Genomic DNA, 15,678 nt, shown 5'->3' on the forward strand with positions numbered 1-15,678 from the left:
AGAAAGTATTTTGACATAGGTGGTGAGCAGTGAATGAGCGAAGAGTGTGCAGTGCATCTACACTCTGGAAAGTTAACTGAGAAAAGCCACTAGGGAATATAGATTTGACTGAATAAATTTGTGTATGTGTGGGAAGTGTAAATGCGTTGGATAGGCTGTGAATTCACATATGGAATATAATAAATTTCATAGCTTCATTCTCCTGAACACATCTACAGCCTCTGCAGCAGGCTTTCTAGTGTTCCCATATGGCTCTTTGCTGCTGCAGCACAGCTTTGAGCACTGTATAAAGCCTACAAGTTTCTTAGCTTTTGTGATGCAAATGGGCTTCACAAAATGATGTTTAACTGATATATTTGATTGTCTACTGAAAAGGCAGTGTGACTGATTCTCACAGTAAACTCTCATCACTTCAGCTTTTTGATATTCAGTGCATGGTGATTATTTTGTTCTCTCTCCCCCTCCCCCTTTCCATCCCACACGCTTACCAGAGGTCGTTGTGTACCATAAGGAGGATCCTGAATAATCTTCCAGATCTGAGTTTTGTCTACGTTCATTGTCCTCTCCTGATGAAATTCTTCCTGCACTACCCTGAACTTACGGGGAGATTTGGACACCAGGTCCTCCAACTCTGGTTTTCCTGGGGAGACTGCAAGCAAACTGAGACTGAAGAAGCTGGTTTTGGCGTGTCTGATCAGCTGAGCAGTGCTAACCCGTTACTTCCCATTCTGAAGAGCAATTCCAGCATTTTACTTATTTTACTGGTATGTGACTTTCACAAAGACAGGCTGCTATCCTGTCCCTGATTTAGGTGAATTTGTGGCTCTTAAAGTTCTTAGTGCTGTTATGAGGCCAAGGATTCTGCTAGAAGGGCTCATGTGTGTATACACAGACTTCCACCTCCCAAGGAAGCCTAATACGGAAAACGGGACTGTGTATGTGTGTTAGCTCTTTCTCTGTCGTCCATCCACTGTGATAGAAAGGGATCTTTTAATAGTTGGCTAGGAAGAGATCTGAAGGGTGCTGCTGATGTATGCCGTGAAAAACCCTATTCCTTTCTCTGTCCAGATATGCAGCTGGGTACTCCAGCTTCTTCTGTGGCAGCCTTTCAAGAAGCTGTTTTGCTAATATGGGAGCAATGGTTTGCTACTGATAGATGAGAAGGGTATGAGGAACAAAGAACTTTGAAAAAGCAGCATGCGGAGAACAGGTTTTGAGGGCACGGCTTTCTGTTTGCTTGGGGTTTTAATTTTGTTTGCTTTTAACTGGAGAGTCTTGTCAGAGATTTTTGCAGTACTCTTGAGTTTTCAGGACTGCAAATAGCATGTTTTATTGCTCTTAAAAGATAAAATAAAAATCTCGGGACAGGGAAAATTAATCAGTGCAGGGGAGAAAGGGGCCTTGAAGTAGCAGGACTAGCGTGTTTGCCTTTAGCTGGCATAATGAGCTCTGTTAACCTCTGTAATCATGACAGAATCCAGTTCCTGATGGATGCGCAGAGCCCTTTTCTCGCTTCCACCTCCCCCAGCTGCCCTGTGACCCCTCACCATCCGTGGACACTTGTCCCATGACTATTCAGCTAGTCACATAGTAAATGCTTGCTAACATTGCCACACAAGATGAGTGGCAATGAGATTTGCCTATAAGGGCAAAAACTTAAGAGCTGTGATGTTTCTTCTCGAGCCTATTAGAGAAATTAAAACTGTGTATCATTGAGAATAGACACCCATGTCAGCAGACAGTGAAGAAGCAAGGTTTGGTTCTGAGTGGGCACCCATTGGGTATTGCAGACTGGCATGTATTTATTCTGATATAAGAGGCTATGAAGTAAATTTTAATATCCCAGGTTACTGAAATGACTGACAGGAGGGCTCTCACGTAGGGCAGTTCTTTCACAGTTAGGGTGATATTGCAGAGTAGGTAGCAACATCCAGGCTTTTGATACCATTGCAGAGCATTAGTAAAAGTGATCAATGAGATGACATATCAGTACAAATTAAGGAGGAGAAGTGTCCCATGAGACTTGCCTGTGCTGTTACCTTTGGCAGTAGTTCTGGAACCTATCACTCCATAAACTAAAGCAGATGTATACATCTGAGGTCTATCAATAAGCAAAAGAGAAACGGTGGCTCCTTCGCTGAATGGTATAGCATTCCTGCTTTGTCTTTTCTGTCTTGCCATGTACTCTTGCAGAAATAAATTAATTTAGCTCTGCCCTGGTCTTTAGAGTGAGTTGTAATAAATCACAGGCTTTGACAATTCACCTTTCAGTTGGGGAAGAGCATAATCAATCTGAATTTAGATGGGCTAATAAAACAGTGCAATATCCTGGGATAAATATACTGTCAGATGTAAACAAAACTTATGAGGTGAATAACCTCAGCCTGAGAATGCACTAGTAAAATGTAAAGGCTCTGCATGGTACAGTGAAACAAAAATGAATGTCCTTCCAAGGATGATTTATTTGCTTATCTGCTTTTAATAATTGTCTAGATTAGATAGAACAGATGGTTAGTGGCTTCCTCTGAGACCTTGAGCTCCTGAGTAGGAAGGAAGATGTTAACACAGTGATCCGTTTACCAGGACCAGGAAGGCTGTGGCCCTTGGTTAGTGCCATTTTGTGTTGTGTGTGTTCGTCTGGGGGTGAATGTGGTTGTGATCACACACTGTCCAACTTGTCTTCTCCATGCTCCAGATCTGAGCTGCTCTCTGAGAGAATGGAGATAGGCTGACTGATGTTATATTGCAGACTGATGTTAGAATGCAGAGCCGATTGTGCAGACAGCTCCCTGCCCCTTGTTCCTGAAGGTCTCAGATATGGGCAGGAATCAGGCTCAGAACTAGAGAGGTTTTTCTGGCACAGGCAGTCTGTTCTTACCTTAACTACTTTCCTTGGGTATGGGGTCACGCAGCTATTTCCTCTCCATCATCCCAGGCTGCGTAACTACTGTGTGATAGGGGAAGGCAGCTGGAAAAGGCAGTAGGCTGCCCTGACAGGCCCTAGGCTTGGTTGCTGAGACTAGTTTTCTGTTTACCTCTTTCAGCTGTACCATTTGCAATGCAGTAGCCAGGACTACTGGGGGAGGAGAGGAAAGGTGATGCTGACGTAATACATGTTAAGACTATCATGTTATGTCAGCGCTGCCAGGTGTTTGTGGAACTGCATCTGTACGTGCTGTGCAGGTGAATTTTATGTTAAACACCTTAACAACAAAAGTATGCCCAAATTAAGGCTGTGGGATTCATCTCAGAGGCTCCAGACAGAGCTCTGTAGTCAAGAAGCAGGCTCATGGGCTGAATGCTGTGTATACGATTCTTCCATTTTCTGTGACTGATTGCTTGTCTGGTTTAGGTACATTTCATGCAGTTTAGCTGTTATGTTGCTACTGCAGAAACAAGGCTGCCGGCCTTTTGAAAATGAGTAACTATGGACTGACTCATAAGCTTGAATTTAGGTAAGCATCTTTAATATGCAACCTGATTTTTCCAAACAACAAGGAGAGCAGAAGTGACAGAGGCTCTGTGCTCTTGGAAACAGGGCCCTGGCTTTAGGATCTCACTTGTCTAAAACCTCGACATTAAATGTGTGTTACCCCTACACTCATGTGCTGGACAGGAGTTACACAGCCAAATCCATTCTTTAATCAGGATATTACTCAGAGGTGCCCATCAGGCGAGAGTCCGTCTGCTTTATTCAGTTATCTGTTTAATCAGGACATACTTAATCTGAATGGTGCTTTATTAGGCTGTTTCCCAAGGCACAGATTAGCATAATGGTATTAAATAGCAGTGACTTCTGCCTAATCGCAGCAGAAAGGTAACGTGTGTGCATCTTCCCTCACAGGACCTGGTCTGCTCAAGCTCTGTGGAGGTCGCTTGGAAGGTGTTGATGACTCTAAGGACCTTCCTGGAAAAAAATGAGGATGTCCTTGTCTGTGACCTCCTCCGGAATCAGTTCCTACAGATTCTGCAGCAGCTGCTGGTAGAGAGCAGCTCAGCCTCCTTAAAAGGTGACTCCCCTCTGTGACTTGGGTTTTGCTGTAATATCAACTATCACGGTAGATGGCTGAAAGGATGCAGTCTGGGATAAAGTGTTTTTGAACTGTTAGTGTAGCTTCAGTACTTATCTGCATGAGGAAGTTTGTGGACAGAACTGTGCTGATTTGGTTTCCTTCTCCAGAAGTTCTTGTTTTGAATATTTCTGATATAGGTTGTTCTGGCTTCAAATTGTGATTGTTGAACAAAGGCAAGGTTTTCTTATACTCTTCTAAGTGTTTAAGTGGACAGCTGTGCTGGTAAATCTCCCAGCTTGAACAGTGGCTCAATTGGTGACGGAAAGGCGTCCTCCTTTTTGCCTCTTTTCTGCGCAAAACAGCTTGGTGTGCCTGAGTACGCTTGGTTCTCAGGGCACAGGGGCCGGGAGCAGAGATGGTTTGAATCATTCATGATTCACTGATCTCCAAACAGGAACTGTGGTATCATCAGGTCTCATAATTCTATTAAATCTCTCAAAGATTTCTCCTAGTTGTGACAGGGGAAATCCTTCTGTTTTCCTTACTAGCCTGGCTGCAGAGTTGGGACTGTTGTCCCATCATGAATGGTGCAAAGCAGTCTGTGAGCTTGAACTGAAAAAGGGAGCAGTGCTAGGATGTGCTTGGCTCCCCTGGGACAGGGGCCCAGCACAGCTTTTGGTTGTTCCTGGGAGGGCTGCTGACACTTGTAACAGCCCTAGTCTGTTTAGGGTGTTTTGCTGAGCAGAAGTTGGGATGGAAGCAACAATAGGGAAAGTGTTTTTTCCTTACCTCCAGCAAAGTCGGTAGGCTGGAGAAGAGAGGGGTTGGAAAGCAGGAGCATCATAGAGCATGAGGCTACAAAGTTATGGATAAAGAAGGAATTGTGATGTCCCTCTGTCACTGATCTAGTGATGTACTGTGGGGGGGTAGATTGTCTGTGTTGTGGGAGTCAGATCTATTTTTCCAAACTGCTGGTGATGGAGACAGGACACTAGGCTAGAATGCCTTTTGCAAGATTAGAGCCCTTCTGTGGTGTCTAATATCCCCAGCTCCTCTTCATACTGTGTCTTGAACTCGTTAGCTGAGTTACTGGCAGCCCCATCCAGAAAGTCAAACACCAGATGTACTCTGGAGACAACGTCTTCCTTGTCTCCCAGCACGCAGGCAGCTCTCTGTGAGGTCTGAGGCAGGTAAGTCCAGGGGATCTGCATTCCTGTTCAAACAGTAGCCTGCTCTTAGACAACAAGAAGGCCCAACAGTGGGACTCCATCGAGAGTATGTTAACAGTAAAGACACCCATAAATGTTTCCTCCTCTAAACTGAAAACTCCTGAGCCTTTGTGAAGACTTTCTGCAGGCAATAGTTGCTTGCTGTAGGTATGGCTGTATACAATGCAAGGCACTGTTTACAGTGCTGCAGAAGAGTGAATATACTAGGGAGGATGTTGCCCTGGGGTGGCTGACCAGCTCCACTGTCCTTGAGTACAGACCTGCCATGTGGGGCTTTCACCTCTACTGTCTCTGCTCTGCCCTGTGGGGTGGGATGGGCAGCATCTTCTGGCCTCACAAGGTGCTGGAGAACAAATGCTGTCCAGCTGAGCACTCGGAGGTGCTGGGCTGCTGTTAAAGCTTGGGCTACCAGTGATGGTCAAGTAGATGGGAAGAGGGCAGTCTGCAAAGGGCAGGTGACTTCTACCTTATTAAGTGTCAATTTGAATGTGCAGTGACCGTGCCCCTTACATGGTTCACTAAGTGTGTAAAAGACCCTGGCCTCCTTTTCTCCCCTCCTTTCTAGTTGTTCTAGAATGATGTTGGCAGGATCCAGCATGTAAGGGGGCCCGATCCAGAGGTGACTGTAGACATGAGAATTTAGTTGTGAGCGTGTTTGTAAAGGAGGAATATTTCATCCCCTAACCCACACTCATTCCCAAGCTGGAAAATTACCAATTCTTGGCATGCTTTAAGGTACAACAGTTTAAAGTTCACTGACAAGCTAAGCTGTCTGCACCTTTCTTTAGCTAACAGGAACCTGCCTGTTTTGCTGAGCCTCCTTTTCCTGGTGCAGCTGCGGAGCAAGGGTGTGAGGGAACTGGACAGCACAGACTTCAAGCTGCTTCACCAGGGTGAGTCTGTGCTTCCATTTTCTCCCAGGGGGCTTTGATCTGTGTTTGTTAATTGTTCCTTAAGAGGATCAGGGGCTGGCTCTTTGTCTTTTGAGAGAAGGTATATCTTGCATTACAGTTATGGTTGCTTTGAGATACTTTCATAGCTAGAGCATTGTAAAGAGCCCTGGTTACCAGTTCAGTCAACAAAACCCAGGTTCTCTGCCTCTTGCTTTTACAATACGTTTGTTGTCTGAAACCTCACAAGGTGGACAAAGTATTCTCCTGGCCGTGACATTATTTCAGGGTCTATAACTGTTGTTGACTTGGCACATGACAGTATTGCTGCTGTGCTTTCTGAAACATCCTTCCCTGTCCACACTTGCTAGCCTACCCCTGTGGGGTTCACGCCACAGGGGTGTCCCGTGAACCAGCCATCAGGAACCCGCAGCCTAGTGAACCTGGGCTCTTCCTGGAGTGTGAGTCCAGAGTATATGGGTCCCAACCAGTTGCAGGACTTGCGCGTTCCACCCCAGAGACATGGAAGAACGGGCTGTGTTTGTTTGTTTGCCATACTGTGACCTGCTTTCTTGTCTGGTGATCCTTACTTGGTGACTTCTCCCTTCTTACTTGGCTACTGGAGGTTCATGCAGACCGTGAAAAAAGAATAGATACTAGAGGGAAGCTCAGCTGATCCACCCTCTCATCTTTTCCCCGCTCTGACAAATTGATCTCTCCAGCAGACTTTGAAGGACTATCTGCTTCAATTTGAAATGTTCTATGTCTTGGGGCTGCCTGTGTTGCCCTTGTAAAGAGGCAGTGTTTCTCAGACATTCATTAGCCAAGGGAACTGGGGGTGTGGAAGAAGCATGTCCTCTTTATACCAGCCCTTTTTAGCTGCTGTGATTTCAGAGCACAGCTCAGATGCTCCCAGGAGTCACAAGCTCCTTCTGCTCTTGCTTTCTGCTCTGTATTTTTCAAAACAACCCTCCCCCTGCCCCAGCCAGCCCCTTCATTCTCTGCTTGGCTCCCCAGGCTATGTTCTTCAGGAGTGGGTGTGCAGAGCACTCTCCTCTGATGAGGCCTACGTGAAACCAGCTCGTAGATGGAAAGAGTGTGGGGAGGCGTGTTGATGTGTGTTTTTTGAGAATTGCTTACTTAGACTTTAAGCTCTTCAAAAGATGTCCTATGACAGTTTTGCTGAGCCCTGCAGTCCTGGGTTTCCCTCCCAAACTCTTGCTAAACATTGTTCTTAAATGTTTGGTGCTTAAAACAAACATGGCGTGTTTATTCCTGGTGAGCAGAGTTGGTGAGAGTGGAGGAGCACAGCTCTCCATGCCATTCCCCAGACTGATCACCATGTGAGACAGGCACACGGCTGTTTATGGTTGACCTAGTAATAGGTTCAAACTCAGTCTGTGGAAATAGGTAACTTATAGTCTGTTGCTCTTGGATTTATTACTGCCCAATGTTACACGTGCCCATACCCTTTCCTATTTGCTTTCTTCACAGAAAGAGTGGTCAGACACTGGAATAGGCTGCCCAGGGAGGTGGTGGAGTCACCATCCCTGAATGTGTTTAAGACTCATTTAGATGTGGTGTTAAGGGATATGGTGTAAGGGAGAACTTTGTAGAGTGGAGTTGATGGTTGGACTCGATGATCCCAAGGGTCTTTTCCAACCTAAATGATTCTATGATTCTGTTCCCCCCTCCCTGTTATCATCCTCCACTGCACTGTTCAGTCTAAAGCAAACACTCTAGGGCAGATGCCCATTGCTTTGTCTGTACCATGCTCTGTTTATTTTCACTTCAGGTTGTGTCGCTCTTGTCTGAATTCTCTCCCCACTGACTGACTTCTTTCTTGTGCTGAGGTGCTCTGTTATGTTCGTGTCTGTGTTATGCACGTTCTTTTATTTCCAGTCAGTAATCTCTGTGGGAAATGCAAGCCGAGGGACACTGACCTCCTGCAGCCATCCTTGAATTTTCTGTACTGCAGCCTTCATCAGACAACACCTTGTAGTCAACAGAGAGGTGAGGCAAGATTGTATTGATCGCTAAGTTAATCTTGGCAAGGTTGTAGCTTGGCCATCAGAGGCTGTGTTCTAACTGTCTCAGCAGGTAAGGTGTATTTTTCCCCTTCCAGGCACAGCATTACAGTTAACAAAGACCATTTTGTATTTGTGATGAGGTTTTTTAGATTGAGGGTTTTGTTTTGGTTTGGTTTGGTTTTACTACCTTCTGATGATTCAGGAATTGGCTGCTGAGAGACAGAATCACTGTATTTTTCTTGTTCATAAAGCACAGCAGTGGAGATTTGGTGCCTTGTTTGAAAAGTCCTGCTATTGCCATGCTTCAAAAAATTAAACAATAATAGAGAACAGCTCTAACCAACCTTCCAGCTGTGTTAGCTGAAGGCCGGTCGTTTTATTAGCTGGCCAACTGGTCGCTTGTGCTGTGGGAGATGAATACCAGCATAGCTGGACAGCCTTACTCTGATGAGCTGTGGCAGCTGGGGCTGCCTCACTGCAGCAGGGGCGTGCTCTGCACATCTCTTCTGCTTGTCAAGCTGGTTTAACCTGTGCCATCCCATCAGCCTCTCTGATTATGTTTCTCCCATACAGCAGTGGCTGTGCTGCTCTCCAATGTGTCCTTGCTAGAGCTCCTGCAGAAGGTTTTGGAGTGCACCTGGTTGCGGTCCCCTCCCCCTGCTTACTTGTCATCTGAGGATGCTTTGCTGTGCTCTGGATGGCTGTTGGTTGCGTCCCTCTTGCTGTATCAGCATCGCTACAATACCGAGGTTAGAACCACTCTAGCATTCAGACCCAGAGAATGGCTAAACCTTAAAAAAATAATAAAAAAATAATAAAATTCTTCATTAGCAGAGGGAAGTGGTTTGCTTTGGCCTGGAATCTGCTTGCCTTGGTTGCTGTTTTGTTATAGTCAACAAGTTATTCCTTGCTGCACTTCTCCAGCCGGACTGGAAGCTAGCATGTTGTAGAAGGCTGAGACACAAATTATTGGAGAGTTAGAGAGGGGCAGAAATCATGGGGGAAAAGGTGCATACCCAGCCCTCCTAATCCAAATCACTTTCCTCTTCAGGACGGAGCAAAATCCGTTTTAAGGTCTTTCTTAAAGAAAGGCTGGGGGTGGAAGACACAGCTCCCATGTTGCGAAGTGCTTTTTTGGTACTAAAATGATCAATAGTGGAACAGTCACAATCCAAACCTATTGGTGGCAAGTGAGTGCTCGGTTTTAGCTGAATGTGGACAGCTGTCATTTTATTTGACGCATTGCAGTTTGACAAGAGAGCTAAGCTTGATTGTCAGCTGATAATGGAATTACAACTTCGAGGGAAGCACTTTCGAATGCCAACACATGGGGATAATGTTTCCTTTGAAGTATCTACCTAGGCCTCTCTCCCTCTCGTGATATGGAGTTAAACAGCATGTTGTGAGTTGTGAGCTCTGCCCGGCAGAGTATGTTCTTTGGGAGTCGTGGATGATAAAATCACATTAAGGACATGTGTGCTTCTGCACAGAGAGGCAAGGGCTGGTTCTCTAATACTGAGGGAAGACTTTTTCCAAAAGTCCAAATGAGACCAAGTGTGCGCCTGTTACTTCACAGGTGTGCTGCCTCTGCTTAGGTTTTACAGCAGTGGACTTATACGGACTGTTAGCTGTGTGAATGCATAGCAAGACCTGCCTGTTCTGCTCTATTAACTGCTGAGCACAATTTACCTTCTCAGTTTACAAGTCACAGCTGGGTCTGGGTGGTCAGTGTCGTGTGGGTCCCAAAAGGGACTCAGTTGTAGTGGCTAATGTTGAGTTTCATCTTCTGTGATTGACCCTCTCAGCTCATATTGATCCTTGAAGTGCAATCATTTAGTGGCTTACAAGCCTGTTGTTTGGCTTCATCAATACCTTACTGGCTTGATGTGCTATGACCTGCAATCCAGAATCCTTCTTGCACCAGAGAACAGGAAAGAAACTACAGATGCAGGTCACAAATGGAAGTGGTTCAAGTATGCTTCAGCATTTCTAAGCTTCAGTGTTTCTAATCTTCTGCTGCAGGAGAAGGAGAGGGGATAAGAGGAAGACTCACTTCTCTTGCTGCTTTCTGCTGCTCAGTATTGCTGAAGCTGCACAAAGCACCCTGGAGGCCCTTGTAGAGAGACTTTGGCCTTTGTGGCTGTGAATGTTAGCTGATGGCAGGCTGTCTCCCTGAGCCTGCAGTTTTTTAGAGGGGAACAACGGCTCCAAGAAATGCGAGTTGCCCACATTTCATCTCAGGCTGGTGTTAATGATGCGGACTTGTCTGGCCATAGCAAGCTTGCATCTTAACTGTGTTACTGCTAATGGCTTTAGCAAAAGCCTGCAGATAAACGTGGGTCGTGGATGGTAGGTTATTAAAGGCTTTGGCTTGTCAGTTCTCAGACAAGTAACCACTGCCACCCTGTTGCAGGAGGTACTCCTAGCTCTCCTATTGAATATTTCTCTCTTCAGAAGACAGGTTGAAGGAATCAGCCCTGTGTTCCTTATGCCTGCCCTTCCGTGTAAACTCTCTGCCTTACTGAAGAGCTTGAACCCATCTGGGGCTCTGTGAGTCTTCATGCCATTGCTGTTGGATGTCTGCTCTGTGATGGAAACAGTATTTTGCAGACGGCCCTCTCAAGCCCACCTTTGCTATCTAGTTCCCAAGTCCCTAACCTCCTCTGCCTCCTTCACCCATGTCTTAGTTCCTAGCCCTGGGCTCTTTGCAGGCTTCCCAGCTCCAGCAGGCAGGGCCAGATTCTTGTCATCACTGCTGCCTGACTGTGTGGCTAATGTACAGATGTATTTGATGACGGCTGTTCCTGCTATTCCATGTGCTCAGCAGTCTGCCAGCCATGTGCCAGAGGGCCTGCAGGGAGTAGTGAGAGCAAGACAGGCAAACGAGTTGCACTGTGGTTTGGAAGCTGTGCGGGGCTGGCAACTGGTGATGAGTGAAACTTGAGGGCCCAGTGATGTGGCTCTCCCTTCTGGGTCAGACTCCTGAAACCCTGTTGCTGTTCCCTTGTTTTTCAATGGTCATCATGGGGTAGTGTCTAAAGACTGAAAGTACATAAGGGAGCTTTTTACCTGGTCCAAACCAGCACCATTTATTCTCTTATATTTAATTCTCCTCTAGGTTCACCAGACACTCTCTCTAGACCTAACAAAAGTCGTGAATGCAGTCATCTTCAAGAAGAAGAAGCCAATCCTGCTGTTAGGTATTTTGCATCTGTTACAGGGATTTGACTGGAAGCAGCTGCTAGTACCATATTACAGGCAACGAGGGAGAACTGGTGACATTGGGATGGGATGGTGCAGTTGCTGGTGGGGATCTGGAAGATTTGGTCCATTTGGCTTTGGGAGTACGTAACTGGTGGTGAGAAAGGGCAAAAGGGAGCTGTCTGGAGTTCTGCTGGACCAATCTTCCTTGGAGGTTGATAGTGACATCTGGAACTGAGCATGAACTGGGATAGTGTCTCACAGAGAGGAGACGAACAAGGGAACTCATGTTGCCATTCCTGCCTGCAGCTGTCAGCAGTTGCTGGGCAACTCCAGTGGGCCCTTAGCCCAAATTTCCTTTCCTCACCTCTTTTATGCTATTGCACAGGCACCAACACAGGGCAGGGGAGAGGAAAACACTGACACACACTAATAAGCAGCTCCCTCCCTGTCTAGTGAGCATCATGCAGTTCCTGAGAGCTATCCTGCGACAGAACTTCTCCTCCTCTCTGCTGGTGATTGTTGGCCAAAACACAGCCCAAGGTGCTACACAACCACAGCCATCATCACTGCAGGATGCTGCCTTGCACCCCCTTACCTCGCAGCAGGTCTTCTCGCTTGTTGTCAGTCTGCAGAACCTTCTGGTGCATGTCCAGTTGCAGGTATAGAAAATATGACTTTTGGAACAACACTAGTGTTGGGCTTCAAGCAGGTACACTAATCTGAGGAGAAACCACCCTGTTGCAGAACCTAAGGGGCTGCCTTTTTGTTATCTTCTGCCTGCATTTTCCACCCCTTAGAGACATGTGATGAGGAGGAGGGAAAATACTCTTGCTGCAGCATGGCGCAGTGAGAAAGAAAGTAAATCAAGCTATATGGTACTCCCTGCTGCTGAACTGGATAGCTGAAATTCTGTGTGCTAATCTCTGTTTTCCCATGTGCTCTGCAGGAACACCACACCCAAAGGGACATAGGTTGGAAAAATTCCGTCCCCCCACCCCTGGCAAGGTTCTTTTGGGGGGTAGTACATCAGTGTACATTTAAATTGCCAAAATGATATTGGGCTCCAGGGGATAGTACATCGGTTTACATTTAACTCTCTCGAGCAATGTTGGGCTCCCATCTTGTTCTTTGGAGGCTGTTACTTAATTTTTTTTAGTCTCAGAATGAGTAGTCGTGTCTTTGTCTGGCTCCTTGATGTGACAGATAATTTGCAGCACTTTGTATCCCGTGAAGGAGATGAAGGGTGTTATTTTTCTGTGCTGCATGCTTTTCAGATCCTGACACTTTATGAATTTTCCTCTCGCAATAGCTGTTGACTTTTTTCTTTTTTTTTTCTTTTTTCCCTGCTCTTGGTATTCCAGAAAGACTTGCTGCTCTCTCAAGCCGTCCTTGCCTGCCTCGAAACCTTAGTGGAATACCTGTATGTGAAGAACCAGGATGTTGGTAAAGTCTTCCTGCCCTTTCTTCTCCTGGGTTTCCCTCCTGCAGTGATTTTGAGCTCTTTGATCTCCATCCAGTAGCGCCCTGGAGCAGATGCTTAATGAGTTTATGCCCAATGAGAAAAATTATTTGTATGCCTAAAGTTAATCATGTGCTTTGTGGGATAAAATCACAGTGCCTGGCTCCCCTGCAGGCATGAGCCCTCACTTTGGCTCTGGACACCAAGATGCTTTCCAGAAGGAAAAAAGTCATTCCCCAACCCCTGATACAGTAAGAGTGAAAGGTTTAGGAATGGAAAGAGTATAGGAATAGTATTTCACTTCCAGGCAAATTGTAGCAAATCTTTAGACCATGAATATAAGGGAGGGAGTATCTGAATATGATGTGTCTTCCATGTGGACAGCATTGGTCACAGTTTGGCTCTGAGGGAGGGGAAGGGAGAACAGCGTACCTGGAAGCCTTAGGGAATGGAAGCTGGAAATTCTAGATTTCCAGGGGCGAATGCAGACCTTGGTTTATGGAGTCCATGTCAGACGTAATGTATACCATGTTAGCAATATAACATAATATGCCAGCATTGTACAGTCAGAGAGAAGAATAGTCCTTTCTGCTTATTGTCAGCCTCCTGCTACAAATTCCAGGTGCTGTCTCTGATCTTAAAGCAGACAGAAAGTTCTCTGTACCCTGACCTATTCAATTCAGTCATTTAAACACTGAGAGAGAAGGGGATGGAGTGAATGAACACTGGACAAAAGGGACACTGGTGGGAGAGAGGAATTGATTGAATGAAGATGTAATACTGCAGATGAATGACAGCCAGTAGCTGAAGGGAGACTATGAAAAGGCTGGTTTAAAAAAAAAAAAAAAAAAGGTGTCATGTTATGGGGGAGGTTCTGCTGATTTGGGATTATGCTAATGAAATGCTGCTTCAGCAACAGCTGAACCTGTCACTTTGGCTGCCTAAATTCTTTCTGTGGTGCATAAGTTCACAACAACAATAACAGGAGTCTCCTTATTCCAAGCAGAATGAGAGCCATAGCTATGTTTGACTGAAAGAGACGAGAATACTGCAAAGAGTGTGGCTTGGACTCTGTCTCTAGGAGTTGCCTCATTTGAGGCTTTCTAAAACCCTCTCTTGGTCCAGAGATTTTTCCAGATGTGTAGAGCAGGCTCAGTGCACAGTGCCTGGTACCTCCTTGTTTCCACCAACTAAAAGATAACCCCAATGTTTTACATGATTTTTTAGTGGTGTTTTCCCATAGAAAAGATTCTTGTACTGGTAATAGGAAATTTACATGACTGCCAGTGGAAAAGGGATCTTTCTGGTGAGTTGCCATGGTGTAGCAGCTTCTATCAGTTGACCTGTTGTAATTGTCCTGCCCATGCAATAAATACGTCCTAACCTGCAATAATACAAGGTAATAACACTTTAGTGTTCAGTGAGAGACTTCACACTGTCACAGACAGTGTCCTTGAGCCCTACCTCTGTTTATCATATATGCTCCTTATTAAGAACATTTTCTCTGCTCATTGTTTGCATTGCTGCTATCAGCCTGTCTGGTCCCTGGAGTATGCTCTCTGATGCAGATTCAGGCTTGGTTTGTGCAGCTAATGTTATAGGTCTTTCTTCATTCCCCAAAGAGTATGCTGCAGCTAAATAAAACCCATGGTCAGGAAACTTGTCCTCATATTGAAACCAGAGGGTATTATTTTTAAAACCCTGGGCTAAAGATATCCCCTTACTATTTTATGACACGCACCCCAGGAGAAGGTTTGTCTTCCTGTACCAGCAAAAAGATGGACAAAATGTATTTTCAGCTTTAAAAAGCTATTAAGCTTTTGTCCTCATGACTAAACTCTTGCCCAAAGAGTGCCAGATTAAAAAGCAAGTAAGAACAGGGCAAAATATCCCCTTAGTGTTTCACAGCGTGGGGTCTAGAAGAGAAAACTTGGTGTCAGTATTGAAGATTGTCATCCGGGTCCAGCCTGTCACTAGCCAATTTTAAAGCTGTCTATGATTGACTTCTCCTTCTCTCCCAGCTCTACATGTTGCTTCACAGCCATGGCACCGATTCCTGCTCTTCACACTACTCAGTGGGGGTCAGAAATCCTTTCTGCAGCCAGAAGTTCTCAGGCTGATGACTTTGGTGAGCAGAGGAAGGGCACGGTGTTCTCCATTTTTTTCCCAGTATGTTGGTACACTGCATGTGGGTCGGTTATTGGAACTCACCCCCCCCCCCACGCACACAATCTCAGATAGTGCAGTGGCTTTGTCTGTCAATATATTCGTGACCTATAATAATGATACTTTGAAGTGAACTTCCCTTCCACACCCTGCAGAAACTCACTGCTGTTAGTGAGCACGTCCTGTTCTTCTGGTCTTTGTAGCATTTATTTATATCATCTAGGACCCCTGGGGATGAGAGGGGAAACCTACAGGGAACATGCAACAGCTGCTTCCACTCAGGGAGCGTGCTGTGGCTCTCTGGAGAGCAGAGCTCCACTTGGCATCACAGCTTGTCTCCTCATCTTTCACCTTACAGACCTAACTTTTCAGGGCAGGGAGTTACCGCAATCTACTGCCCCGCTGTACCTGGGGCCCGTGAGCAAGAGAGGGAATGTGGTCCGATCCTGCAGAAATACCGAAGATAAAGCCTTCATGGCAGTGGATGAGAGGAAGAGGTTATTAATGTTAACCTAATCCCTCCAAATACATGATGGGTCTGTGAATCTTGTTATTCTTATTTCACTTTTTAAAGGTTACATGGTTTGTTTAATTTCCTTCCCAACCTAAACCAAAATAAGTCTGGTTATAAATCAGAGCACCATCAACAGGGATATTTGCACTGGTTCTGTTCGAATGGATATAAAA

At 45.7% G+C, this 15,678-nt stretch overlaps 1 protein-coding gene across 1 annotated transcript in view; it reads left to right on the forward strand.

Moving 5' to 3' along the window:
* The window catches only part of MEI1 (meiotic double-stranded break formation protein 1), a 38,921-nt gene that overhangs the window by 21,046 nt on the left and 2,197 nt on the right, over positions 1-15,678 (forward strand). The window contains exons 18-26 of the mRNA XM_054183872.1: positions 492-764; positions 3,845-4,010; positions 6,031-6,135; positions 8,035-8,145; positions 8,736-8,911; positions 11,281-11,362; positions 11,820-12,025; positions 12,728-12,809; positions 14,847-14,953. Of these exons, the coding sequence (XP_054039847.1) occupies positions 492-764; positions 3,845-4,010; positions 6,031-6,135; positions 8,035-8,145; positions 8,736-8,911; positions 11,281-11,362; positions 11,820-12,025; positions 12,728-12,809; positions 14,847-14,953 (1,308 nt within the window). The remainder of the gene's footprint in view (positions 1-491; positions 765-3,844; positions 4,011-6,030; positions 6,136-8,034; positions 8,146-8,735; positions 8,912-11,280; positions 11,363-11,819; positions 12,026-12,727; positions 12,810-14,846; positions 14,954-15,678) is intronic.

Source organism: Rissa tridactyla, chromosome 1, assembly GCF_028500815.1.
Source record: "Rissa tridactyla isolate bRisTri1 chromosome 1, bRisTri1.patW.cur.20221130, whole genome shotgun sequence".
NCBI lineage: Eukaryota > Metazoa > Chordata > Aves > Charadriiformes > Laridae > Rissa > Rissa tridactyla.